General features: G+C 49.5%; 11 protein-coding genes across 11 annotated transcripts; 4 read left to right on the forward strand and 7 right to left on the reverse strand.

Annotated features, from left to right (window-relative positions):
* Positions 1–401: 401 nt before the first annotated feature.
* Positions 402–2,607, forward strand: C8Q69DRAFT_192264 (hypothetical protein). The gene is made up of 4 exons (XM_028625987.1): positions 402–932; positions 998–1,108; positions 1,169–1,478; positions 1,541–2,607. Exons 1-4 carry the CDS (start codon positions 623–625, stop codon positions 2,274–2,276), a joined length of 1,467 nt encoding a protein of 488 aa, XP_028480927.1. The 5' UTR covers positions 402–622; the 3' UTR covers positions 2,277–2,607.
* On the reverse strand, positions 2,365–3,892 carry C8Q69DRAFT_192212 (putative short-chain dehydrogenase/reductase family protein). Its single transcript, XM_028625986.1, has 4 exons — positions 3,694–3,892; positions 2,984–3,613; positions 2,643–2,918; positions 2,365–2,583 (listed from the first exon to the last, which is right to left on the reverse strand). The coding sequence occupies exons 2-4, from the start codon at positions 3,568–3,570 to the stop codon at positions 2,454–2,456; spliced, it is 993 nt and encodes a 330-aa protein (XP_028480928.1). The 5' UTR covers positions 3,571–3,613; positions 3,694–3,892; the 3' UTR covers positions 2,365–2,453.
* A 209-nt stretch (positions 3,893–4,101) lies between these two features.
* Positions 4,102–8,042, reverse strand: C8Q69DRAFT_483433 (putative kinesin family protein). The gene is made up of 5 exons (XM_028631716.1): positions 7,674–8,042; positions 7,553–7,587; positions 7,390–7,484; positions 4,844–7,281; positions 4,102–4,789 (listed from the first exon to the last, which is right to left on the reverse strand). Exons 1-5 carry the CDS (start codon positions 7,676–7,678, stop codon positions 4,549–4,551), a joined length of 2,814 nt encoding a protein of 937 aa, XP_028480929.1. The 5' UTR covers positions 7,679–8,042; the 3' UTR covers positions 4,102–4,548.
* A 549-nt stretch (positions 8,043–8,591) lies between these two features.
* Positions 8,592–9,287, reverse strand: C8Q69DRAFT_489223 (putative ubiquitin conjugating enzyme; the record flags this gene model as incomplete). Its single annotated transcript, XM_028632102.1, has 4 exons — positions 8,592–8,715; positions 8,771–8,995; positions 9,058–9,122; positions 9,246–9,287. 4 exons carry the CDS (start codon positions 9,285–9,287, stop codon positions 8,592–8,594), a joined length of 456 nt encoding a protein of 151 aa, XP_028480930.1.
* A 717-nt stretch (positions 9,288–10,004) lies between these two features.
* On the forward strand, positions 10,005–11,435 carry C8Q69DRAFT_409988 (putative acetyl-coa-acetyltransferase; the record flags this gene model as incomplete). Its single annotated transcript, XM_028628273.1, has 3 exons — positions 10,005–10,169; positions 10,232–11,176; positions 11,235–11,435. The coding sequence occupies 3 exons, from the start codon at positions 10,005–10,007 to the stop codon at positions 11,433–11,435; spliced, it is 1,311 nt and encodes a 436-aa protein (XP_028480931.1).
* Positions 11,436–12,698: 1,263 nt separating this feature from the next.
* C8Q69DRAFT_511134 (putative toxin biosynthesis protein Tri7-like protein) lies at positions 12,699–14,060 on the forward strand (the record flags this gene model as incomplete). The annotated part of the gene is made up of 2 exons (XM_028633251.1): positions 12,699–13,471; positions 13,559–14,060. 2 exons carry the CDS (start codon positions 12,699–12,701, stop codon positions 14,058–14,060), a joined length of 1,275 nt encoding a protein of 424 aa, XP_028480932.1.
* Positions 14,061–14,100: 40 nt separating this feature from the next.
* On the reverse strand, positions 14,101–16,663 carry C8Q69DRAFT_192376 (transcription factor IIIC subunit delta N-term-domain-containing protein). The gene is made up of 5 exons (XM_028625988.1): positions 16,449–16,663; positions 15,458–16,381; positions 15,201–15,402; positions 14,403–15,152; positions 14,101–14,350 (listed from the first exon to the last, which is right to left on the reverse strand). Exons 1-5 carry the CDS (start codon positions 16,551–16,553, stop codon positions 14,142–14,144), a joined length of 2,190 nt encoding a protein of 729 aa, XP_028480933.1. The 5' UTR covers positions 16,554–16,663; the 3' UTR covers positions 14,101–14,141.
* A 250-nt stretch (positions 16,664–16,913) lies between these two features.
* C8Q69DRAFT_448693 (hypothetical protein) lies at positions 16,914–18,425 on the forward strand (the record flags this gene model as incomplete). The annotated part of the gene is made up of 3 exons (XM_028629303.1): positions 16,914–17,371; positions 17,452–18,355; positions 18,408–18,425. The coding sequence occupies 3 exons, from the start codon at positions 16,914–16,916 to the stop codon at positions 18,423–18,425; spliced, it is 1,380 nt and encodes a 459-aa protein (XP_028480934.1).
* Positions 18,426–18,799: 374 nt separating this feature from the next.
* On the reverse strand, positions 18,800–20,380 carry C8Q69DRAFT_409973 (beta-1,4-mannosyltransferase; the record flags this gene model as incomplete). Its single annotated transcript, XM_028628272.1, has 3 exons — positions 18,800–19,750; positions 19,868–20,064; positions 20,125–20,380. The coding sequence occupies 3 exons, from the start codon at positions 20,378–20,380 to the stop codon at positions 18,800–18,802; spliced, it is 1,404 nt and encodes a 467-aa protein (XP_028480935.1).
* Positions 20,381–21,049: 669 nt separating this feature from the next.
* On the reverse strand, positions 21,050–22,201 carry C8Q69DRAFT_192435 (hypothetical protein). The gene has a single exon (XM_028625989.1). It carries the CDS (start codon positions 22,011–22,013, stop codon positions 21,117–21,119), a length of 897 nt encoding a protein of 298 aa, XP_028480936.1. The 5' UTR covers positions 22,014–22,201; the 3' UTR covers positions 21,050–21,116.
* A 455-nt stretch (positions 22,202–22,656) lies between these two features.
* On the reverse strand, positions 22,657–25,854 carry C8Q69DRAFT_192439 (putative CDF zinc transporter). Its single transcript, XM_028625990.1, has 4 exons — positions 25,142–25,854; positions 23,873–25,078; positions 23,601–23,819; positions 22,657–23,549 (listed from the first exon to the last, which is right to left on the reverse strand). Exons 1-4 carry the CDS (start codon positions 25,630–25,632, stop codon positions 22,745–22,747), a joined length of 2,721 nt encoding a protein of 906 aa, XP_028480937.1. The 5' UTR covers positions 25,633–25,854; the 3' UTR covers positions 22,657–22,744.
* Positions 25,855–26,199: the final 345 nt, after the last annotated feature.

The raw sequence follows: 26,199 nt of genomic DNA on the forward strand, positions 1-26,199 counted from the left end.
TACGCGAAGCAACAGTATATTAGGTACTCTAAAAGGAATCTAGATTAGCGATTCACAAACTCTTACAGTGCATGGAGGGTGGATGTAATTCTACTAGCGAAGGGTAGAAGCGATGAGGAGCAGAGCGAACGTGACGCCAGCAACGCTCATGTGAATTCCCCAAGGTCCTTCCAGTTGAAGCTTCCCGATATACCTAGGTAGGCAGGTGCGGGGGCTTATCTGATATGATAACGGCGGAAGGAGCCATCCGTTATTTATCACTAAGTATTTAGCGGCTCCACTGCTGCCTGGTTCTTCTCCACGGCTAAAATAAGACACAATTGTAACTACCTTATCTGATCTGTTACCAGGTAGTTATCTAGAGATAGAGATAGAGATAGAACATGGAGAAGACGTGCAAAGAAACACAGCAAAATATCGACAACTGGCTAGACGCACCTAGTCAATCGACGCGGAGGACACCGTCGAGAGTTGCATATCTCCGCCTATTTCCGTGACTTAACTCCAACCCAGACAGCAGAAGTACTGTACTGTACCTAACTAGTAACTTCCATCCATTGGCAACAAACACATCTGTTTCAAAAGTCATCTATCTCCTTTCACGATTAAGTACTCGCTAAATATGCCATATGAATTTATCAATAACAATGGCACTATCAATCCCTCTGCAAGAAAGCAGATCCGTCGCCATGTGGCAACTGGGAAGAATGCCGGGAAGAAACTAGCGCGGCCGTCGCGAAAGAAAGCATTCGAACTGAGCCGCAAGTCAGCTGCAGCTGTTATCAAGACACCGGAGGTCGTGAAGAAGACTCATGATTCAAAGCCCACCGAAGAAGTGATTTACGCTGTTGAGCAACAGATTGGCGATGGATTGTCCATACTCCCAGTTCCAGATGAGCTTGTTCCCGGGTCCAGGCCGCTTGAGCGAATGGGTATGTATGGCTATATCCGAATGGGCACTTGGTGTTATCATCATTAACAAGCGTATGTTATCTAGCCATCTCCTTCATAGGAGGTCTTCGACATGCACCTGAGATGAGCAATGCGCTAGATACTACCAGCATGTCGTCCTCGATATGGGTCCAGTTTATGTTCTCGGACGAAGCATGTGTGTATTGTATCTGGGATGGCAGACTTTCTATGGGGAAATCCCACTAACTATGTCCAGACTTTCATTGCATGGTAGCCTTATCTGTGACAGTTCTCGACCCGATTGCTATAAAGCCAGCGGGCCTCCTTGTGGCAGCGCGTCACCTATCACAGACTTTCCGTCTGATCAATGAAAGACTATCTGGAGATAATGCAGCATCCGATACGACCATCGCGGTAGTCGTGATGTTAGCAGAATATGAGCGCCAACTAGGTCACTACAATAACTGCCTTGTGCATATCGAAGGGCTTCAGCGAATGGTTGAGTTGCGAGGTGGTATCTCGAAGCTCACGAGCATAAATCCTCACCTGACCAAAAAGATATTCAGGTAAGACTGTCGCAATGATTATTGACTATTCCGTTGACAAAGTTCTGACGCGTTACAAAAAGAATTGATCTCGAGTATGCCCTCCATACAGGCTCGCCGACACGATTCAGTCCCCAGGATATTGCGTTCGGTAGCACAGGCATTTTGAGGTTTCCCAGAAAACATCAAAGACGGAGCGAACAGAAGGGATCCATCGTTTATCGTTCCGCGAAGTTCAAACAGTTGAGCGCCGATCTTGAAGACGTTTTCATGGATATTATATATTTCGCCCACTTGCTCAATGAGACCAGCTCTAGACGGCTACCCAAGATGGATCATTGTGTCTTCCATGAAAATATCCTGTTCCTCGGGTACCGCCTGATCGCCATCAGTACTTTACGGGGGCCCAATCATCCAAATAATCTTGAAGACATGATTCATTTGGGCCTAACGACTTTTGTGTCGGCATTCTTCTGGAGTCTTGACCGCAGCATTCCCACTATCCCACTTCTCACCGAATCAATCCGCTCTATTGTCCAGAGGTATGCAGGTGATAGCCAGGAAGAAAGAGCCGTTCTCCTTTGGCTACTGTTTACTCTAGCAGCTTCTATCTCCAAACAACCAGACGATGAAGTATGGTTGGTTCCAAAGGCGGCGGAGACAATGGATGCCATGGATCTGCATACCTGGGAAGATGTGCATAGAACTCTTTCCATGTTCCCATGGGTCAACGCTACCCACAATACGGCAGGTCAGGCACTTTGGCAGAAATCACGCGTCCCCTTGTCACTTCTCAGAGAAAGGCTGGAAATCAATTGATCTCGGCAATAAAACACCGCTATTGAGAGTGTTGATAATAACTGCTTCGTTGATTTTGATTATCTCTGGATTACCCCGCTCTCCTGACTGCGCCGACATCTCTCAATGGCAGTTAATCATCAACCAAGTCTTCTACAGAAGGGACCAGCCACAAGATAATCAGACGCAATTGACAGATCATAACTCCTGCAGAATTCTCTTTACATAACCAGGCTCAATGGACTCCAGTTCCATGGCAATTAAATCCCAGACATATTGCTGTGACTGTTTCCCTTCCTCGTCCGTTATCCAGCTCGGTACAACGTCCCTAAAATAACAAGCTGCATTAGCAAGGGATTTCTTTTGGTAGAAGAGACAGTAACTCACTCAGCAATCTTGCACGAGGAAAGGTAACATCCATGGCTCTCCCAGCCCGCGACGGCCGCATGAAGGAGTGTCCGGCTGCCAACCTCCGCCGTCCGCCCATACTGGTCAAGCTGGGCCTGAAGATGCTCACGAAATTCGGGTGTTGCGTTCCGACTTAGGTCTGTCTTACAGAGTCCTGGGCAGACAGTGTTCAAGACCACCCCTGAGCGAGATACGGGGATCAGGGCTGCGAGATAGCGGATTGCAAAGATCTCTAGGAGTTTAGACAGAGGGTATCTAACAACGAAGCTCCATCTTAGCTGGGATAAAACGGCACGGGACTCCATGATAAGTTCACATACGTTTGCATCAAACCGGACTCGTTCTCATCCATCTTCACGAACGGGTCATCCTTGATTTTATACCAGTCTTCTTTAGCCCGGAAACCAACTCCGCTCGAGACGAGCGTCAGACAAGGCAAGATGTTGAACCGCTGCGCAGTTTCCTTCAGCTTAGGCAACAGAAGCACCGCAAGCAGAAACGTGCTAAACACGTTGACCGTGAGGGGTAAGATATGTCCCTCGGCCATCGTTCGCTGGGAAACTGCAACGGCTGCGTTCTCAATTACCGCATCGATACGGTCCAATTCTGCAACAGCCCTCTTCGCGAAGACCTTGACAGAGTCATAGCTCGCTAGGTCGAGTGCCCATACTTCAGCGACGTGCGACTTGTCTGTTGCCTTTTCGATCTCTGCCTTTGCTGTCTCACCGGCACCCACGTTGCGAACGGCCATAATGACCTTGGCCGCACCGAGTGTGACCAAATGCTTGGCTGCTTCGAATCCCAGACCAGTATTGGATCCCGTCACGATATATGTACGTCCCGCACACGTCTCAGTCGTGGCGAGGAGGGGAAGAATACGACTTTGGGTTTCGATGGACTCCGACATGATGGGTCTAAGTGAACCTGATGTATATGAATGAAATATATATCTTGAACGAGAGAGACTCAGAGAATGTGTCAATTTTTCTTCTCAATGAAAGAAGTGGATATGAGTCGCATATGAACTCACCAAGAGTCAGGGCAGATGCCACATATATATACACCTCCACCAGTCCGACGGCTCTTCGGAAATAGGACGATTTCAACTCATAATGACCGTTCTTGAGCGGACCTAGATACAAAATAAAATCCGAGGGAATAGATTGCTATACCCCGAATGATCAGCTCATCTTACATTATCCCCACAGGTTAGTTGAGGCGATGCTGTGCCCAGGAGACAGTTTGAGCTGATCTGGCAATGGGAGACTGATTTCCTAGTCCGGATGTCCAGTCTAGCCAATCAGAGACTCTTTTCCTAACTAGGATAGCGTGATGTTATACCGTTAACTGAGAAAAAGGACGCCAGTATTTATTTGTCACTACCATGTATACGGTCATAGTAAAGACACAGCTCGAAAATGATTGGAGAAAAAGAAGATGTTTCTATTTATCTACATATAAAGCTCTAGCTGCTAACCTCCCATCGCAACATACCCGTCAGTCATTTCAAAGCTCGCGCCTATATCATGGAAAAAAGATAGCATCACCGGCGTAACTGGGAGAAAAAGAGAGAAGGCAAGAGACTCGTCAAGACAGTCGGGCCATGATCCGAGGAGGCATGCTGATCGCAACGCGCTCTCTATGATCCATCTCTTCATAGATCGGGTATCAATGTAGTGGTGGGGAGTGGAGGAGCGATAAGGGACGGGCTCAATCTTAGAGGGTCACAAGCAGGAAGCGCGGGGCGATGAAACATGTGAACATTCCCACCAGAAAATGCGTGACAGTGGACTGAACAACAGAACGGAAGTCATTGGATCCAAAAAGCCAAAAAAGAAACTGGCCGAGTGAGACTGTGGCCATGGTCCCCACCAGGATCTGTTGTTCACCGACGGTCAAAGAACCAACTGCTACGCTTACCAGATCCCTCAGACTGGAGTCCAGATACTGTAGGAATAGCAGCACTCCCGTTGGCATCAGAACCACCACCGCCACGAAGCGGCTTGGCGATCCTGGAACCGCCGAAGCTGAAGCCCCCAGCGGCGTCCATGGAGGGAAGACCCCGAGTGGAACCCTGCTTGGCTGCTTCGAGACGCTCCTTGACAGCTGTAAGCTGCGCTTCGAATCTAAAAACAATCAGTCAGCAACACGTCAACCAGAAAGGGTATCGTTATACGAACCTGTGGTTAGCAGCCGTTAGCTTCTCCTGGCTGTCCTGGAGCAAGCTCTCCAGACTGCTGATCCGCTCGTTGCGTGCAATCAGCTTTCGTTCGGCGATAGCAACTTCCTTCTTCAGGCTGCTGTTCTGCTCCACGAGCTGGCGCTGCACGTGGGTCAGTTGTTCGAGATTGCGTTCCAGGAACGCCATCTTCTTCTGCTGAGCGCGGTTGTTAGAGGACTTCAGCACATTGTTGTACTGCTCCCGCGTCTCATCAAGGGAGATCTCGAGTTCAACAACACGCTCGCAGCGGTTCTGAAGGTCACGCATGAGCGACTTCTTCATGATGTCGAAGTCAGCGATCTGCTGCTGCAGCGTCTTGCTGTTCACAGCTGCGGATCCCGCCGTGCCATTGGCAGAGGCGCGCTGAGCCTCAGCCAGTTCGTCGCGCAGCTTCTTCAACTCCTCATCCCGGCGAGTAAGCTCAGCCCTGAGGGCCTCCGCGGACTGCATCTCATGATCGCGCTGGCTGATGTATGCCTTCTCCAGACGCTGGCGGATCTCCTCAATGTCGCTCTCGCCCAAGTTGCGCTCGAGGATCTGCTCGTATTCGTGTTCGAGGTCAGTCAACTTCTGCTCAAGTTCCACCACCCGGCTGTCCTGCAGCTCGGACATCTCGCTCCGGTCGTTCATCGTCAGCTCCGCCTGTCTCACGAAGCCTTGAGTCTCGAGGAGACTGGCACGCAGCTCTGCGAACTCATCTGGAGCAACAGCCTCGCCAGCAGAACTGTGCTGGTAGAGTGAGTCGACTCGCTCGATGAGCTTTTGGATCTTTCTCTCGTTGTCCGAAAAGACATCGAGCCCCAGATCGAAGCCGGCCATCATCTTCGCCATCCTCTCCGCCTTCGTGCGGTCCTTCTCATCAAGAGCAGCACTAGTCTCCTTGGCACTGATCCGAACATCCAAGAGCTGCTGCTTGATTTCATCCAACTCGGCAGTAAGCTCAGCGTTGGCTTCCTTGAGACTGTCCATGGTGATGGACGCTTCCTTACTCTCATAGGACACCTTTTCGAGCTGCATCCGCAATTCGTTAACCTCAGTGTTAAGTTTCTCGTTGTCTTTCGATGTCCTAGAGGCATTCTCTTTTATGGTCCTGAGCTCCTCTCGGGCATCGTGCAAGCTTCTCTCGACGTTAGAAATATGAGTCTCCTTTTCCGCCAGCTGATCTTGCAGCTCGTTCTCCCGCCGCAAGAACTCCTCGCGCTCGTCCTTCTCCAGCACAATACTGGGCGTACCAGCACGCTCACCTAGCCGTGAGTCAGGCCGGCTAGGGGTCTCGGCACGAGCCTCCTGCAGTCTTGATGGGGTTCCGGGGCGCTGACGGGCATCGGGCCTCGCGGCTCCAATGCCCTCGATGCTTCTAGCCTGCGTCCAACGCTCCTTGGGAACAGCCTCGCCACTTCGCCATAGCTGAACCTCCCCTTCCAGGCTGGAAATGTAGTTCTCGAAACTAGTAACCTGGCTCTGGGCTTTCTTGAGCAGCTGCTTGAGCTCCGCAGGACTGAGCTCCGCATTGATCTTTGCCTTGTTCTTAATTGCCTTGGCTCGTACACCGAATCTCAATGTCGAAACTGTTTCTGCATCGTTGTAGCTGCTAGGAGAACAATTGATGATGAGAGTTGTCCGCGAGTTACCTCCCAAACTCTCCTGCAGGATACGGGTGAGTTTCGAGTCACGATACGGGACATGGGAAGATTTCCCGTCCGTCAAAGCGTTGATGACCATACCAAGAGCACTCAAACTCTTGTTGATCTTCTTGGCTTCCTCGAGGGTCTGACCACTTGCACCTGTCTTTCCAACCTTCTCACTACCAGCCAAATCGACCAGGAACAGCTGTCCACTCTTCATCGAGCCAGTTTCGACATTCTTCTGGGTGATCGTGATGACGAAGATCGAGTGTGATCGCGAGGATTCCTGGTTCATGTTCGTTGCCGCCACGGATCTTGCTTCTCCACCACGTCGCATCACCTCGTAGACTTCTTGCACGCTGGAGACGTAGATTTCCAGGAGGCCCTTGACGTAGACACCTCTCGACTTCTCCTCGTGAACGGGGAGATTGTCATTCTGAGGCACCAAGAGATCACGGATGCGCTCCATGTAAATTTCCATATAACTGACTCGTACCGTATACTCGATGTTGCTGGGACTGGACAAGATGCTGGCGAAGATCTGCTCGACGATGCGGGGAATGATACCTTTGCCCTCATCGTCGTCGATGTCGGAACCCATCATGGTATATGATTTACCGGCACCAGTTTGACCGTACGCGAAGACGGTTCCGTTGTATCCATTGAGGATATCATCCACAGTCGACCGAATAGAGAAGTTAAAGATATCTGTTTGCCGCGAGTCCATCGGGAACACGCGGTCAAACGTGAAGGCGGCTTGGCCTTCCCTGGACTGTTGACCATCATCAGCTCCCACTTCTGTCTTCTAAATACAAAAAATAACATATCTGCATGCTGCATGGTGGTATGCATGCACCGTGCAAAGCGGGAGTATTCTCACATTAATCTTACATGTGTCCTCAGTCTCGAACTCGACGATTGGTTCACCTCCGGATGCGAGCTCAACCTTGTTCTGCGGCCGAAATCTCGCAACCACTGTTTATCCTACCGTCAGTCTCCGGTTCCAGGGCTGGTAGCGCAAACACACAGCCGAATAAGCGTACCCTTGATGGTGTTGGAGCCGGTTGAGCTCGAGGACCTGTCATTGCGAAGATGCTCCTGTCAGCGATGCCTTCCAAAACCTCCCCCAACGGGCAGTCGAAAGACGTCCAAGGAGCGACTCACGCCATGTTGGCTGCTTGCTAGATGAACTGCGTCTATCACGAACAGTTGGTGCAGTCCCCTAGAATGGGGCAAGTGGCAGTACGAAAACACTCAGACACGAAAGCACGCCGCGAATTCTAGGGCGAGTCGAAATCCGATCGGTCAGGGGTTCACGTGCGGCAGTGGGCGCTGAGGCAGAAATCGAAACCCCCTCCCACGCCAAAGGAAACGCACAAAAAAACGAAAAAAAAGGCACAGATATCACAGACCACCCCTGGAGCAGAGGAAGGTCAGATGCAGAGCCAGCTTGAAGAGGAACAGAACAGATTATGCCAGATGTTTCAGGACTGCGGAGGGGCCACCAGCGTCGAGGTAGCGCATCGCATCGTTGTTGACAGCGAGTGGAGCTTCTACTGTTGAGATTCTTGGCAACGATTAACTAACGCCCGCGTTTCGTGGCCCGCGCAGAGCCAGTCATGGTGAGGATACCATAGTCTAGAGTAACTAACTAAGTGTATTCCAACAACTCATCTAGGCCTACGTGGTCAGTGGCCGATTGACAGTGGTGGCTGTAGCTGTTATGGTGGGCACTGGACGAAATGGGATGTACAGTTACTCATATTGCAATTGATGCAGTTTAACTAAAGGAGCAGATCACAAAATGCAGCTATCGACACTGAAAATCACCACGCCTAAACCCCACGCTGTGCAATTTGACCAAGGGAGGAAATGAAGAGTGGAATGCCCTGATCGATGGAAATCTCATGCAGGTCCAGAAAAAAAAGACAACAAAAAGCGCCAGTCAGAAAAGGAATGTGGTAAAGAGACAACGCTCCGTTGACGGATAGCAGGATCCGATGCACCGACACCTAGAACCCAAGAAACATACGTAGTGGCGAGAACCGGGTGGAATAAAAGCCAGAAAGAGCAAGAAACCGTCTAGTCCTCCCAGCTCTTCTCGACGGTCTCGCGGACACGCTTGGCGTATTCGCGACGGTTGTCCTTGTAGAGGTTCGAAGCCTCGACGTTCGCAGGAGACGAGGTGTTGGGATCGTTAAGCAAACTATTAAAAGGAAGATTAGATTCGTGAGCTTCCAGATATACGGACGAAAACATACCTCTGGATACTAGTCAGGATGGCCGCCACGTCATAGGTAGGACTCCAGCGGTTCTGCAGAATATCGAGACAGAGCTCGCCAGTGCCATAGACATTAGGATGGAACATCTGGCTGATGAACTTGACACCTGGGGGTTTGTTGGGGTACTGTTCTTCGAAGTGCATCACAAGGCGAAAGGTGCCATCCTCAAAAGGAGTGTCCGCGGGGCCGATGATGACGGCATTCCTAGACAGCGTCAGTCAACCAGCTGGTCCAGGTCCCTTTTATCACAGTGTCACACAACTTACCAGGTCATGACATTGTCAGCAACTGGAGATGCAGAGACACCCGCTGGAGGGTCTGTTTGCATGCGCTGCATCACATAACTCAGTCAGCGGAACAGTTCCCACGCGACCCCATGCGTGCATGCACAGGCGGGGTCGAAAGAGAAAACTGGCGGCCATCTAGATTGCCATCTAGAGTCACCAGAACGTACCTTGAAGTCACGCATGAGACGGCGACGAGCGGAGGTCGACATCGTGGATACGTGTGGAGCTGGTGATGAGGGGACAAGATGATCCTTGGGCAACGATTCAGGTTCGAGTGTGGCGGTCACAGACAAGATACGTGACCTAGCGTAGGACAGAAACAGCCTGGAGAGATATGAGGGCTTTTGCAGTTGAGTAGTGATCAGCCTGATGCCGTTATTGGGAAGCAGAGGGTGAGGGGTAGAAAGAAGGAGCAAGAACAATTTGCCGCAGACTGTCGTCCTGTTGACTCTGAGACTCTCTTGGTCCTCGCCGTTGCTGTCCCGCGATGCCGGAGGAAGCCGGAGAAACCATCTTGATGGGGATCGGAGAAATAGTCCTGATGGAGAAAGTGAGTGGTCCGAGCGTGATTGTGGCCTAATGTCTGACTAAGCGACTTATGCAATGACCTGAGACACATTATGAGGACAATTATGTCAGCAGTGCATTTGCACACCGTCCCTGCGGATCCGCTTTTATCCGCGTTGAGCCTCGGTGTAACCCAATCAGGGCTAGCGCAGCCGGAACTCTAACGAGAAGCTCGGTTGCTCTGCCGCAGTCACCTGACCTGCCCATTGCCTCGGTACGGTCACGGGTCATTCCCCGGGATGCGGAGTATTCGAGGAGATGTTGTTGCCCCCCGACCTGCTTTCTCTTCTCTTTATGTTCGGTTGAGGTCGATCTCTGCGGCCCTAGACGGATTCTCCTGTATCTCCCCTCCCGCTGCAATGTTGTCGTCGATCAGATCCTCCGTTGCTCTATCCGCCAGGATGTCGTCGTCTCCAACGGCAAGAGTCTCCCAGATCCAGAGGCACTTTAGCACCAGTCGCCCGGCGGCCAAGGAGATTCGCGATGCTTACATTCTGAGTGCTGCTCGTACGCCAACGGCGAAGGTATGTCGAATTACATGTGCAGAAGTTCTTTTGATATGATTGTATGAAACTGACGGCCATAGTTCAACGGTTCCTTTGCCTCGGTCTCGGCGCCTCAGCTCGGCGCCGTCGCCATCAAAGCTGCGGTCGACAAGTCTGGTGTCCCTGTCGAGAAGATTACCGACGTATACATGGGAAACGTGCTGCAGGGATCCGTCGGCCAGGCCCCTGCTCGACAGGCCTCGATTTTCGCCGGTCTTCCCCCTACCGTCGAGGCCACCACGGTTAACAAAGTGTGCGCATCCGGTCTGAAAGCGGTGGCCTTAGCCGCGCAGAACATTCAGCTGGGATTGGCAGAAGCTCAGATTGCTGGAGGAATGGAGAACATGACCAGAGTGCCATACTATCTTCCCCGATCAAGTCAGCAGCCGCCGTTCGGAGAGATCAAGTTGGAGGATGGTCTGATCAAGGATGGATTGTGGGACGTCTACAACCAGTTCCACATGGGTATCTGTGCTGAGCAGACGGCCAAGAAATACGACATCTCGCGGGAGGACCAGGACCAGTATGCCATCCAGTCGTATCAGCGTGCCCAGCAAGCGTGGAAGGAGAACAAGTTCGCCGAGGAGATTGCACCCGTTACCGTCAAGGGTAGGAAGGGAGATACTGTCATCGAGCGCGACGAAGGGTTCGAAAATCTCAACGTTGATAAGCTGAAGACCTTGAAGCCCGCGTTCCTGCGCGATGGTACCGGCACGGTGACTGCGGGCAATGCTTCCACCATGAATGACGGTGCATCCGCCCTGGTCCTGGGAAGCAAGGAGATTGCGCAGCAGTATGGCAAGGACAGCCGCGTTCTGGCACGGATAGTGTCTTCTGCAGATGCTGCCATTGACCCCGTCGACTTCCCCGTCGCCCCTGCGAAGGCCGTCCCAATTGCTCTGGAGCGAGCCGGCATCACAAAGGACCAGGTTGCCATTTGGGAATTCAACGAGGCATTTGCTGCCGTCATCAAGGCTAATGAGAAGGTAAGCATCAAACTTTCATATCATCAGAAATGACTTCGTGTACTTACGTACTGGACAGATCCTCGGCCTTCAGAACGCCAAGGTCAACCCTCTAGGAGGTGCTATCTCGCTGGGTCACGCTCTTGGCAGCTCCGGTTCCCGCATCTTGACCACTCTTCTGCACCAACTCCAGCCTGGCGAGTACGGTGTGGCAGCTATCTGCAACGGAGGCGGAGCAGCTACTGCCATGGTCATCCAGAGACTGGCCAGTGTTGAGTAAATCATCCACTATATGCCAAATAGTATAGACCCTCTTGCTTATCTGTTGAATCTGCACCACTGTATATAATGAACCTATACCTTGTGGATTCTGTTGGTATCGCCCACTATCAATATTAGCATGTGTTCTATATCCAAAATCTGCCGTTGACTTGTATTTATGTATGTACGTACAAAATATCCCAGTCTTGCATGAAATACATTACGTCAATGAATAACCAGTCTAGGCTGTAATTCCAGTCCATAAAGTATCACGTTGCACCACCATTGCCGCAGTGGACGGAACATCTCATATAACGCCATATGTCCATGTATCTTTGCGTGGGCGGACAATGTAAAATCAATCTCGAGCATATACTCTTCGTCGTACAATGCGCCTGCGACGTATCCGCAAGTACTCCTTTGTAGTACTGCAATTCTAGGAAGGGGAAAAAAAGTAACACGCTACCGTCGTTCAGCAGATTACACAGCATATAATAGTGGAGAGATATCTCCGTGAATTTGTATCACTCTTGCTTGGAAAGTATTGTACATACTTGAGGATAAGTCCAGCTACGCCTCTGGTGAAGAACAAGCTTTCAGGCGAACTCTCTATCTACCTGACCTAGAGTTTGACCTATAACACTGTACCGCGATCGTTCTTGCATAGCGTGGCAGCTATATCGCTGACCAACATGTCGTATACAGTACAAACTAATTCATACTTTTTCTCCCCATCAGACCGCAATTCGTACGATCTATTCTCGTACGAATCTTTTATCTTGTCTTGTACAGTTGTACCTGTTGTGCAACACTGTATAGGTACCTAAACAAATGCCCCGCGCGTTCAGGTGTAGATCCACCTCAGAAATAAAATAAAAAGCTTAAACTTACCAACACAATCCCACGGTCTGTTTGGTTCCCGATACTTATCTGGGCCAAGCATACGAGCTTTCTGCCGATTCATTACCGGAATACTCCGTACGAACTGTCTAGTGATAAGTTAATCTTAAGGCGGATACGTTAAAAAAGCAGCAGCTTGGGATCAGCCAAGTGTGACTTCTTAACTAGATATAGATAATACAGCAAGCTTGACAGTGGGCCTCAGTTAAGTAGTTAGTTACTCTTAGTGTGTTTGTTTGTTTTTTGTTTGTGTTTTTTTGGCCCCCAAGCAAGCTGTCGGATACAAAATAACAATCACTTCTCAAAGCTGTTATTATGATGTATAATAATTCGAAAGAAAGCCATTGATATAAATCTCCAAGGTATTTTGGTTTTCTTAAAAATGGCCATCGATTTATCGCCCTGTGCGACGTTCCTGTACACAGTACTCGCAAGCCATCTCACAGCGACTCTGATAGCTACCACGCCAAGAAAATCCCTTTTTCGCATCCTTGGGAATTTCATCCTCTGCTTCATCGCATACAAGCAATGGACGAATATACCGAATATTCCAGGTTCAGATACTGTCCGCGGCATGGTGGCCGCAAGTGTCGTCATTTCATTGCTCTATGCGACGAACCTGCTCTTTATGACGGGCATTGATCTCAATGACCTTATTCGCGAGAAGCTCGCTGATCCATTATCCATGGGTCTTCGAGCTCGTATCGATGCCGCTTTGAAGATCGTTCAGAACACGCGTGGCATCGGGACGAGTTGGCAGGTCAAGGGAACACCGTGTCATCCAGCATTTTATGAGCCGAATAGACGGTCGCCGGATCGTGGCGTTTATGTGCTCCGGCAGATGGTCATCTTGATATGGCAATATCTGCTCCTAGATGCTGTTACGGTCCCTTTGAAACTCATGTCCGTTGAGGACAGAGCACGGGAGATGGGACCGGGAACGGAGTGGTTGTTCTGGAATGCCAGTCCAGAGCAGTGGACGAGGAAATTTAAGACTGGAGTGATAGGCTGGTTTGTCATCGCTAGGTTGATAATCGATTCAAATCATAGATTGTTCTCAATCGTGGCTGTCGGGCTCGGTGGATCTCCCCCCGAACTTTGGCCGCCATTCTTTGGGAGCATGTGGGATGCATACACGATACGTGGATTTTGGGGGTATGTTCTTCCCTTCACTTTTATATACATGATATACTCCTATTCGATAGCCACTAGGCAGATCAGTGCTTACTTACTTTCCTCCAGAACATTCTGGCATCAAAGCCTTCGATGGATCCTGACATCATGGTCTTCTCTAATCACACGGACAATTCTGCGGTTGCCGCGGCCTTCGCTCGTCGAGCGCTATCTCAACATCCTTCTAGCCTTCAGCGTGTCTGGTCTTATTCATGTTGCTTATGACATTGGCAGTAATGTACCGTTAGAGCGTTCTGGTGCCATGCATTTCTTCTGTTCCTTTGCCTTTGGGATCATGTTGGAGGATGCGGTCCAAGAGGCATGGAAACGGCTCACTGGGAATCGCACAGGGAAGAGCGGAGAAACCTCGATATGGAAGAAGTTCGTAGGATTCGTTTGGGTTGCTGTATTCCTCTCCGTTGTCACGCCGTTTTACGCCTATCCTAGCCTGCAAGTGCCCAAGGCAGCGGTTCCATACAGCATTGCAGAAAAGGCGGGTATAACTCCAACACTCTCTGCAGCAGTCGTCGGTATGTTGATTACCAAGTTCTGGCTGGGAGGGGAGGAATAGTTCTGCCGTTATATGTCACCCTTTCTAACGTACGTTCATATAATTGTCGAGTTCGCAATGTCAGCAAGGATAGATTTCTATTCAGTGCCCATCCTGAAACTTCCCACCACAGTAGGCACAAGTGTCGAAGGCCTCGAAGATCAAATGGTACTTCGAGGAGACTACTTGAGGCTCTTCATGATCGCATTCTGGCCCGAATACTTCGTCGTTGAGATATTCTGTTTCACACACAGAACAGTATTTCGATATCCCCGGTTCCGGTATGCACAGGAAAGTTAAGCCGCAGCGGACTGAACTCTGTCAGAGTGATTCCACAAATACAGCAAGGGTAGCGTGACTTACTGAAAATATGGCCTTCTGCGCACTGTGCCTCTGCTGCATGGTACCATTCAATCCCAGCGTCACATATGCTGCATTTCTCAAAGAGCGTTCCACCTGGACCGCTCAATTGCTCTGCAGACTTGGGACTTACAGCAAGTGACTCGCCATCTATACACCTGGATTTCTCATCGGCCAAGTCTACACCAGTGGCACTTTCCAACTTTTCGAGAACCGAGTGAGCGAGAGATAGAATATTCTCATCACGACAGCTCGTGATTGCGCAAAGACATGCAGCGTATAACAGCTTCTGCGACCAAGCATCGTTGTACTGGTTTTCCGCTTCTAATCCGAGGGTAAACTGCAGTATCATCTTTCGTTTCTCCGAGATAAATTCTGGCGATGGGTCAGGTGGGTGCAGCATTGTGGCCACAGAAACATCCTTCTGTGCATCGAGGTGCGAGATCATAAGCGTGGTACGTTCCTCGGCTGTGGTTGTGTATTCGACCATGTCTCCTGGATGCAACGTGAATGCTATGGCGAGGAATCCCTTCCATGAATCCATGCCCCAGATCCTAGAAACCGCCAAGCCACCCAAGTCCCGGTCAATATCAAATCTCTCGCGGAAATCCTCCATTTGTTTCTTCCATGGCGACTGGAAAACCTGCATTCCATCCTCCATTGTAGGACATGTATAACTCTCTGCATATGCACCTAGCGTACCCACGTGAAGTGTCTGCTTTCCTGTTTCTTCGTCGATAACAATGGTGGTTGCTTGACGCTATCAGCGACTGTGGGGGATTTCATGCACGAGAGACTCACCACTGATGGGTTCCCAGTGCTTGGTCTTCTCCGAAACCTCTGCAGTGGAGTGGCCTGGGACAACGTCTTGGAAAAATGGCTTTTCGCGAACAACAATTCTATCTGACTTTCTATCCTCCCCTTCATAGCTGGTTCTAGGCATAGTCACAGTCACAAGGCCTGAAAAGACACCGGCACAAATAGTTATCGAATCGAATTCTCCCTAGTCGAGTTTAGTCATATACAGTAGGTAACCTCGATAAGGATCAGTTTCATACCTCAGATACCCATTGGAGCTCTCCAGTGAATCGATAATTATCCAAATTTCCAGCAGATTCGATATATGTATTCTTTGTGCATGTAATGTTCACACTGAATCCAGGACTTGATAGCCCCTGTTCCTCTACAGGAGTAAGGGTCGCGTCCAGAGAAACGATCTTTAGTTTTGTGCCGTAGACGACTGCCACGGCCGACCTGGCTGATATCTTGGCATCTTCTTCAGAGGTCTCATAAATCCACGGACCACAGGAGACGTGGGATATCCTAGCTTTTGATTTCACAGCCGAGACAAATATCGAGGGCGCGTGGATCATTGGAAATGTTTCTGCTGGGTTTGCTAGAGAAATCACGGATAGGACCTCTATATCGTAAGGTTTTTCTGAGCTTGAACTTCTCGCGGTTCTGGAAACTCGAACGAAAACCAGGTCATTGGCATCATTGGCTATTGCAAGCACATGCACACCCCAACGACTTTCCCACGGCTCCAGCAACGCGGATGGTCCATCTTGTCGCTGCTTCTGGCGCTTCAATGGCGGACACCATGCGAATGAGCGTATCTTCGACTTTCGTGCCACGACTCGTCTGTCAGCAACTGTCTGAGAAAAATGTAATTTCAACGCATCGTTGACGATAAAAACTCGACTCCATTTGTTTCGAAGCCCGCCAGAATCATAGAACGATAGGAGCAGGTTCGTAGTTAGCACTGCCAAGATGCTGCGTCTGTACTTTTCCAATCCAGGATAAGACCACTTAATGCCAGCGACTGTGCTGATTGACTGCTCAGAACCAATAGAGAAGCTATCGCGGTCTGCAGGGTTGGTGGTTGGCCACTCTATGTTAGTGAAGACATTCGCGCGGAGACGCGTGAACTCCCAAGGCCCAGCTGTCCCAGCTGCTGACCCATCGCGCTGAGTGTTTGGCGACTGGCAAATCGATTAGCTATTTTCTTGTCTATTACATGTGTCGGCTATATAGATAGCTAGAACTCACTAGGATGTGTATGTATTCTCCAGCAGCCACAGCAAGTTCTCCATCTTGTGACCAAGACAGACACTCATGACACGATGGGAAAAGCTGAAGTTCAATAGGTTCCATATTAAAACAAGACTATATGATTCATTTGCGCGACTATGATTGAGACTTAGACGATCGAGTTTTGAAGCGCATTGTGCTGATCATATCCACGTTTTCATCGCAGTGGAGGCACCTATTTGAAATTCTTGGCGGACGGTCCCGCTCCGGATCTGGACATCGCAACTGACATCCATGGATACTCAGATAGGGTCAGCGAATATACAACAAGCTGCCTAAATAATAGTTAGTTACAGCACCTCCAGTAACACTAAGCTCTAAGAAAGTGCTAAATTTCTACTGCAGCACTTTGAGTCTTATTTGTCGGCATTATAAATTATCGACTTCCCTATCCTTATCACGCCCATTTCACCATCTGCAACTATGGCAGCTACTCTTCCCCCCGAGATTCTGCTTTTGATTTTGGATGCTCTCGCAGAAACCAGCGACCGTTTTGGACTTCTCAAGGTCTGTCGGAATTGGAACACGGCCCTTGTTTCGAAGGTGTATTCGAGTGTTAAGGTTACCTTCTTCCCTGAGGTTTACATAGTACCATTTGCGCAAGCCATTCACAAGAATACGCGACTTAGGTCTACCGTGAGAGAACTTATCTTGCCGAATTTCTATGCTGACAGCTACGGAGCTAGCCACTACAACGCAAGCCTTTTCCGAGGGTTTCTGGAAAGCTTCACGGACAGCGCAGAGGAACTGAAGAGATGGGAGGAACTCCTAGACGTCAGAGAAACCACTGCTTGGCTGGCAGTGGTGCTGCTCCTCTTGAAAATCTCCAACACCTCGACATACACTGGAGCGAACTCTGCACCGAGCCTACAGTCGGGGCGGTAACCAAGATAGCGAACAAAACCACATCATTATTGGATCGACCATTTCCCTTACAACGCCTCGAGAAACTCACTATCAGAGCCGATGGTATTCACGAGTATCCAGTATGCGACTTTGCCCCCTTCTTCAAACTTCCCGCCATGCGGGCCTTGCACCTCAGTGGGGTTCATGAGGCACATGTGGAACGCTTCGAGAAATACAGAGATTTCTGGATCCCTCTAAGTCTGGAGCCGGGGTGCTCGCCAGTCCGTGAGATCATCGTGAATAACTCCAACTGCAAACACGGAATGGCGGAGTTCATTGCCTCCTGTGCTAACCTTGAACGCTTTGAATACCAGCACCGCAACCAAGCACTTTACGAGCGCACGTATTTGAGTTATCGATGCCATCCATTTCACACGGCTCTGTTAACTCAGAAACAGAGCCTGCAGGTATTACGTCTGAACGATATCGGTATCGCAAAGTGGGTGTTGTTCGAGGAGGCAGACAACCCAGAAGCTCGACGCCACGCTTGGTTTGGAAGTCTAGCGGAATTCACTGCTTTACGAGAACTACGGATGCCGGTGCGCAATTTGCTGCAGTCCACGGAGGGCCAGGAGCCGAACCAGTCCCTGGTGGAAATTCTTCCGCCCAGTATCGAATACCTTTGCCTAGCAAAGACCGACATGATTGAGTACACGATGCTCGAATCTCAGCTTCGTCGCTTGTTGGATGTTCGCGGCCAACAGTTTCCTAACCTGCAGAAAATAGTGCTGCAGCTGTTTCAGATGGAGGTGTTTCCTGGCGAGGAAGAAGTGCGCCTGAAACAGAAGAATTGGGGAGTACCGCCGCGTGCGAAGGAGGCCTTTGCGGATATTATGAGTATTTGTAAGCAGGAGGGCGTCGAATTCAGCTTTGTTAATGACGAGGACTACCAAATTCTCGTTGATGGCAAGGTAATGTATGACACTACCGATTGTTATACGACGGCACAGAAAATAAGGGTAAGTGGTATATCTATACCGAGGGATGGACTGCCTAACGCCATACTTACAGTGGGCTATGCGTATTTAAGATCGATTCTCGACTGCCTATTTGGTGAAGACCTCACATTCAACCAGCTTTTTTTTATCCATGGCACCTGGCTATACCACACGATCTCCTTTATGTGGGAAATAGTGCCATATTGACTATTGCGTGAGATTCGACCCGAGCATGGTTTGTATGGTGTTAATCTCTTGCCCATATTTCAGCTCTCACGATCAGTTAACTCTAATTATCATCGAATTGAATGAACCGTGAGAGTATAAGGGTATATCAGATTTCGAATATTACTCTACGGTAATACTCCGTTAACGTACTACCAGGTGAACCTCTCCAGAAGTCCATTCGACGTGACTAATCGATACACTGAAGGAACACATTTGCGCCAAAAACCAATTTTATTTTTACATCTCTACAAGTCCAAATAGCTTCCCGGCAACAGGATCCCATTCATCGTCCCACCGACGGGATCCTTCCTTAAGGGCGCCCTCGCGCAAAGTCGCAAGCTTAGCAGGGTTGCCGAACAAATCAACCAAATGCTCTACTAGTTCCTCCGCACTTCCAAAACCACGACCATTCACACCTTCGGTAACTAGTTCTGGCCATGCCTCAAACCTGTCCCATCCTACCACGGGAAGTCCAGCGCCAAACATGTCGACTACCTTCATTGGCAGATCAACTCCGCTGCTGCTAGTATGCAGACTGACGCCCAAGGACGCAGAGGCAAGAAGAGACGCATAATCATGAGTACTCAGCCATGCAGATTTGATGTCTACTCGTTGCAGCTTGCCAGCCTTCTTCAGACTAGCAATCCTTTCCAAGTACATCTCTCTTTGGGGCCCTTTCCCGGTGATGATAGCTAGGATATGGGGCAGCTTGCGGTCACCTGAAACTGCGAGATCTGAGTATCGCGTTAGAGCTTCAATGAGGATGGAAAAGTCTTCATCTGCAGTCCAGGACGTAGAGCTGACAAGGACCCGGGCGTCCCCGGAACCAAGTAGAGTCCTGAATTCTGCAGTCTCTTGTAATGATAACAGGAACTCCAGCCGTCTTGCATCGTCCCGGATAGGTTGCAAGTGACTTGCAGGGCGATCATGCAAAGGTAGAATAGGCGCCTTAACGGAAAACTTGTGTTTCAAGTCGCGAGCCATCGCGTTTGTCACACACAGATGGGCCGTCGCATAGCGACACATCTTAATCTCATACGATTTAGAGATCTTGACAAGTGGGTGCTGGTCGCCAAGCTTCAGAGCAAGGATGGAGTAGCCGAAGTTGTGCCAGTCAATCACGAGGGCAGTATTTCGGAGGAAGCACACCAAAGATGCCACAGCAAGACTAGGGATTGAAGGAGGATTCTGAGAGATCGAATCTCAGCAACTGCTGGATCCATAGATTGTACCCAAGAGCGCATTAAATGTGATACAAACAGCAAACAGGTTCCATTTGACGTGGGGAGATGATATGGGACTGACCTGAACAAGTAACCATTTAGCTGGTTCCGTGCGATACGCCAGACATCTCCAGAGTGACCAGAGTTGGAAGACGACCTTCAACGGGCCGAAGAACAGAAACAATATTTTATTACTCGTCTGCAAGAAGGACGGATGCGCGGAGAGGGGTACGATGGATATTCTTGGGTTCGCTGTGATGTCCGGATGTATATCGGATTCTTCATATAAAAACGCTTGTTAATCATCAATTCAAGATTAAGAGAGAGAAGTGTACGCACCTTGGTAACCAATGATGTCTACCTGACCTCCCCTCTTCGCAATGCTCAGGGCATGGTATTGCATCCGCGGGCTGCGACCAATATCGCCAAGCACCAAGACCTGAAAGGGGCCTTTCCCTCTTGCCGTAGACTGGCCACTCTTCTCGGTCTGCTTATTTGATCCCTTAGAAACTCCATATTGAGAGGGTAACAGCAAGATCAACAATGTGAGGAAAGTCGACGCCCAGAAGGCGATGTTAATAAGTGCTGTAATCATGGCCGGGCTTGCATAACCTTCATAGACCAAACGGCCAGAGGTTACTGTGATGCTGTTACAGCCCCACAAAGATGTCAACTAGGATCCATCGACCATTCCATAGGCAGTGTTGAGCTCCGTCAAGAAGATGAAGCTATCCCGCTGTCAACACGCGGGCAGATGAGCTCGGACCACAAGTTTCCCCGACGCGTTAAAACAGCTACTTAGATCTCCATTTCTATTGGTCAACAACTATTTCCATCTCGAGTAGTTGATGGACTTCAAGAATATAAAGTAGAGCCCAAACGAGCCAAACCTGAAGTACTTATTAAAAAACGAGCTTGAAATTATGAATCCATGGGATATTTAGTCTTCTTTGCACCCGGATTGAGAAGTTAGCGCTGGAGAAGATGGGCTGCCTTGTTCAAGAAGCCTTGGATCCTATCCTTATGTGGGCAAGAAGTCTTCCCATGAAGAAGAGCAGGAAACACACGGCATTGAGTCATATGAGCAAGGGTCTCTCATATTCTCCTAGATTTCGATATAGGTACCAACTTGGTAGCTGTATTGATATAAACAATTTCTGCTACTTAACGACTCATTCCCTAGAGATACAAGTCTAGTTTAAACCAACTCCAGCCCGACAAAAGAGACAGCAAATCAAGCATGCATAGAAACAGTCACCATAGAAAACCACCCGAAAATAAAACCAAAGATACCACAAATCCCCGAAATAACATCAAGTAGAGATCACCCTTCATGGAAATGCTATAGTAGTATTCAGACGAAGGTCAAAAAGATACAGCCGCACAGCTCCGTACAGGATCACTAACGTAGCGAACAAATGGAGAAGATCCAAGGAATATGAAATCGGGCGAGCTAGTTGGCTCATCAAGCTCACATTATTCGGGCGAGATGTCTGATTTTGATAGCGCCTGCGGTTGTCACGATAACGATGGCGATGGTTATGCATATGAAACATGGGAGGTAGATATTGGGTTCCGTCAGAATCAGGACTGTATTGAAAAGTCGGTGAATATCGGCCCCTGTATCTCCATTGAGGATGATACTCAGGCAGGTCTGGAGAAGACATATCCCATCTCATTTGTGGGTATCGACCGTAACCCCCTGAAAGACGGTACCGCCTTCGAGCTGTCCCCCATGGATTGTTCTCTATGTCCATCACGTCCATAAAGTCATCCAGGCCAAGGCCATAAATCCGATCCGTGAAATTCTCAGCAGTGATCTCCGCTGAACTCGTAAAGTCGGCCTGCAAGACCATAGGCTCAACGGCTCTCGGAGTACGATCAGGATCTTCTGCCGGCCAGGGCTCATCGCAGAAGCATGCTTCGCACCCACAATTACAGGGACATCTGTAGCGGCCATGACTCTGGTAACAAGTTGTGTCTGGTTGTTGTCTTTGCGAACGGTCTCTTGGCTCCTGCGGTGGTTGGGATGGACGGGGGATGTCCGAGCGTTCGTCATCAGCTCCATAGGCGGAAGTAGATGCATTGAGACTTGTGGGAGCATCTTGACGGATTTCTCCCAGTTCCATTGAAGGACTATCCGGGACCCCATTCATTTCAGTATCATCTAGGAATACACCAGGTTCCTCAAATAAGTCACCGGCTTGTGCCCCTGTTGGCGCTGCCATCGCGATACAGGAAGTTGAAGCGGAAAACGAGTATGTCTGATGCGATCAACAGACAAAGCGTCGGATAATTATCTCAAGGGATCTCGCGTGCAAAGTGAAGGTGAATGAGCAGAGATGGCTTCCCATGGTCTGGGAGATGGACGAGAATATATCCATTCCTGAGGACAACGTTTCAAACCTTTTGTAGATATGAAACCGCTGGTTTTCCGACTTGTATATCCAGGGAAACACCGTGCTTGTGGTTTGAAGCTATGGGCTATTACTCTTGGAAGTTGACGTTTCAATCATGACAAATATCTACTTATTGTCATGTTTGCGATAATTGTATGTCATGAGTCAGAACCCGAAAAGCAAGCCTTCTGTCGGGATCTAACGTATGAATATGTTTCGGGAAACCGAGCAATCATCGGCTCAGATCCTGCGCGGAATCCATGTGGCAAAGCGGATATGTATAACAAAAAGTATGTGGTTAGACTCCTATCCAGCATATTTGATGTGGGCAATCGCCGCAGGAGATCACCACAGGAACTCCAGTAAAAATAGTAGGACGTGCTAAGGGGATATGGCCAAGATGAACAACGGAGGTATCGAAATGAACATAGTGCTGATCGCTGGCTGGCGCCTAGTGGGAGGTACCACCAAATTCAAAAATAAATGACCGTGCTTTACCACGTAGACATGCACATTGAATTTCAAAAAGTAGATACAATATACAAGAAGGTTGCGCCCACTCAGGAGCTTTTGTTCCCTGCGCCACACCAACAACGTCCATCACCTTCCCGTTCAACCTGGACAAGGATGTCCATGTTCTTTTCCTGCAAGTAGCTGACTGTTCGCTGCCGTACATCATCCAAGTCAGCTCCCCGTGAAGCTACAACATGGATAACTCCTAGGACCTTTGGATTCGGTTGATCGTGGCTATGGGAATGGTCGTGGTCGTGGTCGTGGTCATGGTCGTGGTCGTGGTCATGGTCGTGGCCGTGTGCATGTGAGTGATCGTGGTGATCATGATCATGATCATGATCGTGAGATGCGTTCGCGGTGTCATCGAGCCAGAATTTCGGCACAGTGTATCCGACGACACCTCTGAGATTGGTGATACCGCCCAATGTATCGCGTAAATTGTATTCCACATCCGCTGGCAGAGTCAGCAGTAGTGTTTTTGCGGTGCTGCTCACAAGCGGAATAGCAGAGGCGAAAATCAGGATTGCAATTAGACAGGAAGCAATAGGATCAAATCCTGGCCAGCCATACAGCTGGACGAGAATAGTCGAAATAACGACTGCAACAGAGCCAAGAGTATCAGCAAGGATGTGAAGGAAGATACCATGCATATTTTCATTGGCATGGGAATGAGAGTGGCCGTGGTCATGACCGTGTGAATGACCATGATGAGCATGATCGAAGGCCATTATACCGACAAGGTTTACAGCAAGACCAGCGGCGCTGACAACCAACAGCTCTGCTATCCGATGCATCTCACTGCCTGAGAGCAACCTCTCAATAGCCTCGTAGACGATCTCAACACTTATGATCCTGCAGAAAGTCAGTATCTCTCCAGTCATTGGACCACGACTGGAAACTTACATGAGGAATATGCCGTTTGCAAACCCGGACAAGGTGTCTACCTTTCCATATCCATAAGGAAACCTAGCGCTGGGAGGCCACTTGCTCATGACTGCAGCGCATAGGCCAACAACCAGAGCAAGACAGTCAAAGAACATATGTATGCTATCACTCAAGAGCCCCAGAGAGCCGGTAACAATTCCATAGGACAGTTGAACGAGCATGAATGCGAAGTTAAGGCTATAAGATTTAGTCAGCGCTCGTCGTGGAATTAAAGGTACAGTAGCCCTCACGTCATAAAATAGAATATCCGACGAGAATCCCTCTCTTTTATGATGCTATGCAATAATGGATAAGGCTCAGAGAACTCAATAAGGGCCGCCGAAATCTTGGACGGATTCGCATTGCTGTGATGATGGTGTCCATGCGAGTGGGAACTAGACTGGCCATCGAAACGAGCAGCCGCATATGAAAACCCAGCCAAAAAGGCCCAGGTACAGTAACCGACAAAACCACTCTCCAAGTGTGGAAGAGCCCCAAAGATGACAGCGAAAACAGATCCTGCGGCCATACCCAATTTGTGGGAACTGCGAAGATTCATGGGAGATGCCGAGATCAGCGACATCGCAAATGCAGCGGATGTGAGAGAGGCCCAGAGAATGTCTGAAAAGCCTGTAGAAGATGATCCGCGGATAATGTGTAGGAAGAGAGAGACAGCTGCTAGGACACCTCCCGAGAATATTGTCAACATGGTATCATCCGGTGTAGCGACAAGGGATGATAAAACAGTGGCAGTGCCGTGATCACCTAGAGCGTAAGCTCCAGCATCCAAGACTGTCGAGACAGATTCACCAGTTCCGGAGACAGACTCTGGTCCACGAACGGGCTCGGGGAAAGGGAGCCTGAGCAGGAAGATGGAGACGAATAATGCCAGATACCCCTTGAACGGCGCCCGATCTACAGGCGTATCTAAGTTCAAAAATCCCAGAGAGGTAAACATAAGCAGGGCTACGAGTGTGAGCTTCTTGCGACCCAGACTTTGCTTCGAATTGTTGCGGTTACCGCCCACTGTAAATACAGCTGGTAGGCCGGACGCAGAGGCCAGAAGCAGGGCAAGAGCAACAGCCACAGGGCCAATTTTCATAGCTGCGTAGATAGGTAAAGCCAACGAGAGAACCCTGAGGGCAGACTTTTGCATTGCCGCAGCATTGAGACGGGGTAGGTATACCGTCGAGACAGGGTCTGCACCGGTTGCCTTTTCCCGTCGCATTATTTGCCAGGAGCCAGTAAATATCAAAGTGGCGGATACCAATCCTGCTAGCTGCTCCAAATCAGAGCCACTCTCCGGTGCATCTGCTACTATTTGCGACTCAGAATCTGAAGTTGATGCCCGAAGCCAATCATCGCTGTTTAGCGTGGCCGAATCTGCGTACTGTCTCCAATACCATGATAACAAGACCCACGGAAGGACCATCACGAGACCGGTAACAATATCACTGCTGCACGCAATGTGAGAAATGAATGATATCTCCGAACAAAAATCCCGCGAAAAGTCTACTTACGTCTGCGAACTTTTGTTTTCTGGGTGTTCAGGGTGCGAATGCGAAGGAGCAGCAAACTCGTGCTTTTCATCCGCAGCCACATTTTCGGCCACTATACTCGTCAAACCACCCCCGATAAACCCATTTGAAGCCAGGTGCGAGTGTGACCCATGGCTGCTACTGTGACGATGGTGACCATGATGATGGTGATCATGACTGTTGTTGTGGTGGTGGTGATGGGCATGATCGTGGTCGTGGTCGTGGTCGTGGTTGTGGTCGTGAGCACCGTCATTCGAAGGAAAATATCCTTCCAACGTATGCCCTTCAGTAATTCTTGCAGAAGCGATTGGGTCTAGGACCTGGTGAAATTGATGATCGCCAGAGGCAAAAGGTAGGGAACTGGGGGCCGGTGATCGACGACGAGATCGCGAGTGACCGTGCCGGCTATGACCACGTTTTGGAGAGTCGTGGACATGGTGGCTGACGCTTGAGAGAGTGGAGGAGGTCGACATGATGACTTCCGCGCTCCTTCAATTGAACAACTGAGGCAATATGAGTTATGCAGAGGTAAATCGCATGGGTGAGCTCGCAAACGAGGGACGTGGTACGCGGGGGATGGGTGAGAATCGAGCTCCCCACAGCTCAATTGAGACCGATACCAAGGAGCGTGTTAGCAGGAAGACATGATAGGATGGTCGCGACGAGAATAATATTAAATCTGGATTATGAATGCGCTTTAAAAGGAGCGTAGAAAGGCGAAGGTTTGTGTCGTGCGGCAGTGGTTGAGCTGTTTCGATGTTTCGCGGCCGGCAGATAGATAAGGAGAATACGGGGTTCGGGGCGGACGGAGGAGAAGTTGTGGCGTTCGTGGCTAAGGCTGCTTCTTTTCGTCCTAACTGCTTGCGAGTGCCGATCAGCGGCCAATGTTTGGAGAACAATTAAATCTGACCACACACATCACTGTTCTAGAAGCCAGGATAAACAAAGTGTTTTGCATGATAGAACAAAAAATATCCTATTTATCCTATTGCTCTGCATATACTGTCTTGCGGATATACCAAGTTGTCTCAAAAGGGACA

This window comes from Paecilomyces variotii (genome assembly GCF_004022145.1).
Source record: "Paecilomyces variotii strain CBS 101075 chromosome Unknown C8Q69scaffold_23, whole genome shotgun sequence".
NCBI lineage: Eukaryota > Fungi > Ascomycota > Eurotiomycetes > Eurotiales > Thermoascaceae > Paecilomyces > Paecilomyces variotii.

Bases quoted from the DNA above. Each gene is read 5' to 3' on its own strand.
- C8Q69DRAFT_192264 (XM_028625987.1), top strand. From the start codon at position 623: ATGCCATATGAATTTATCAATAACAATGGCACTATCAATCCCTCTGCA. The intron at 1,109-1,168 runs GTGTGTATTGTA...AACTATGTCCAG, and splicing joins TATGTTCTCGGACGAAGCAT to ACTTTCATTGCATGGTAGCC. The intron at 1,479-1,540 runs GTAAGACTGTCG...CGTTACAAAAAG, and splicing joins CTGACCAAAAAGATATTCAG to AATTGATCTCGAGTATGCCC.
- C8Q69DRAFT_192212 (XM_028625986.1), bottom strand. From the start codon at position 3,570: ATGTCGGAGTCCATCGAAACCCAAAGTCGTATTCTTCCCCTCCTCGCC. The intron at 2,919-2,983 runs GTATGTGAACTT...CTTCGTTGTTAG, and splicing joins GAGTCCGGTTTGATGCAAAC to ATACCCTCTGTCTAAACTCC. The intron at 2,584-2,642 runs GTGAGTTACTGT...TTGTTATTTTAG, and splicing joins TCCTCGTGCAAGATTGCTGA to GGACGTTGTACCGAGCTGGA.
- C8Q69DRAFT_483433 (XM_028631716.1), bottom strand. The intron at 7,485-7,552 runs GTACGCTTATTC...TAGGATAAACAG, and splicing joins CGGCTCCAACACCATCAAGG to TGGTTGCGAGATTTCGGCCG. The intron at 4,790-4,843 runs GTTCGTATAACG...GATTGTTTTTAG, and splicing joins CTAACGGCTGCTAACCACAG to ATTCGAAGCGCAGCTTACAG.
- C8Q69DRAFT_192376 (XM_028625988.1), bottom strand. From the start codon at position 16,553: ATGGAACCTATTGAACTTCAGCTTTTCCCATCGTGTCATGAGTGTCTG. The intron at 16,382-16,448 runs GTGAGTTCTAGC...TCGATTTGCCAG, and splicing joins GAGAATACATACACATCCTA to TCGCCAAACACTCAGCGCGA. The intron at 15,403-15,457 runs GTATGAAACTGA...AAACTCGACTAG, and splicing joins AGCTCCAATGGGTATCTGAG to GGAGAATTCGATTCGATAAC.
- C8Q69DRAFT_192435 (XM_028625989.1), bottom strand. From the start codon at position 22,013: ATGGCAGCGCCAACAGGGGCACAAGCCGGTGACTTATTTGAGGAACCT.
- C8Q69DRAFT_192439 (XM_028625990.1), bottom strand. From the start codon at position 25,632: ATGTCGACCTCCTCCACTCTCTCAAGCGTCAGCCACCATGTCCACGAC. The intron at 23,820-23,872 runs GTGAGGGCTACT...TAAATCTTATAG, and splicing joins CGGATATTCTATTTTATGAC to CCTTAACTTCGCATTCATGC. The intron at 23,550-23,600 runs GTAAGTTTCCAG...GACTTTCTGCAG, and splicing joins GCAAACGGCATATTCCTCAT to GATCATAAGTGTTGAGATCG.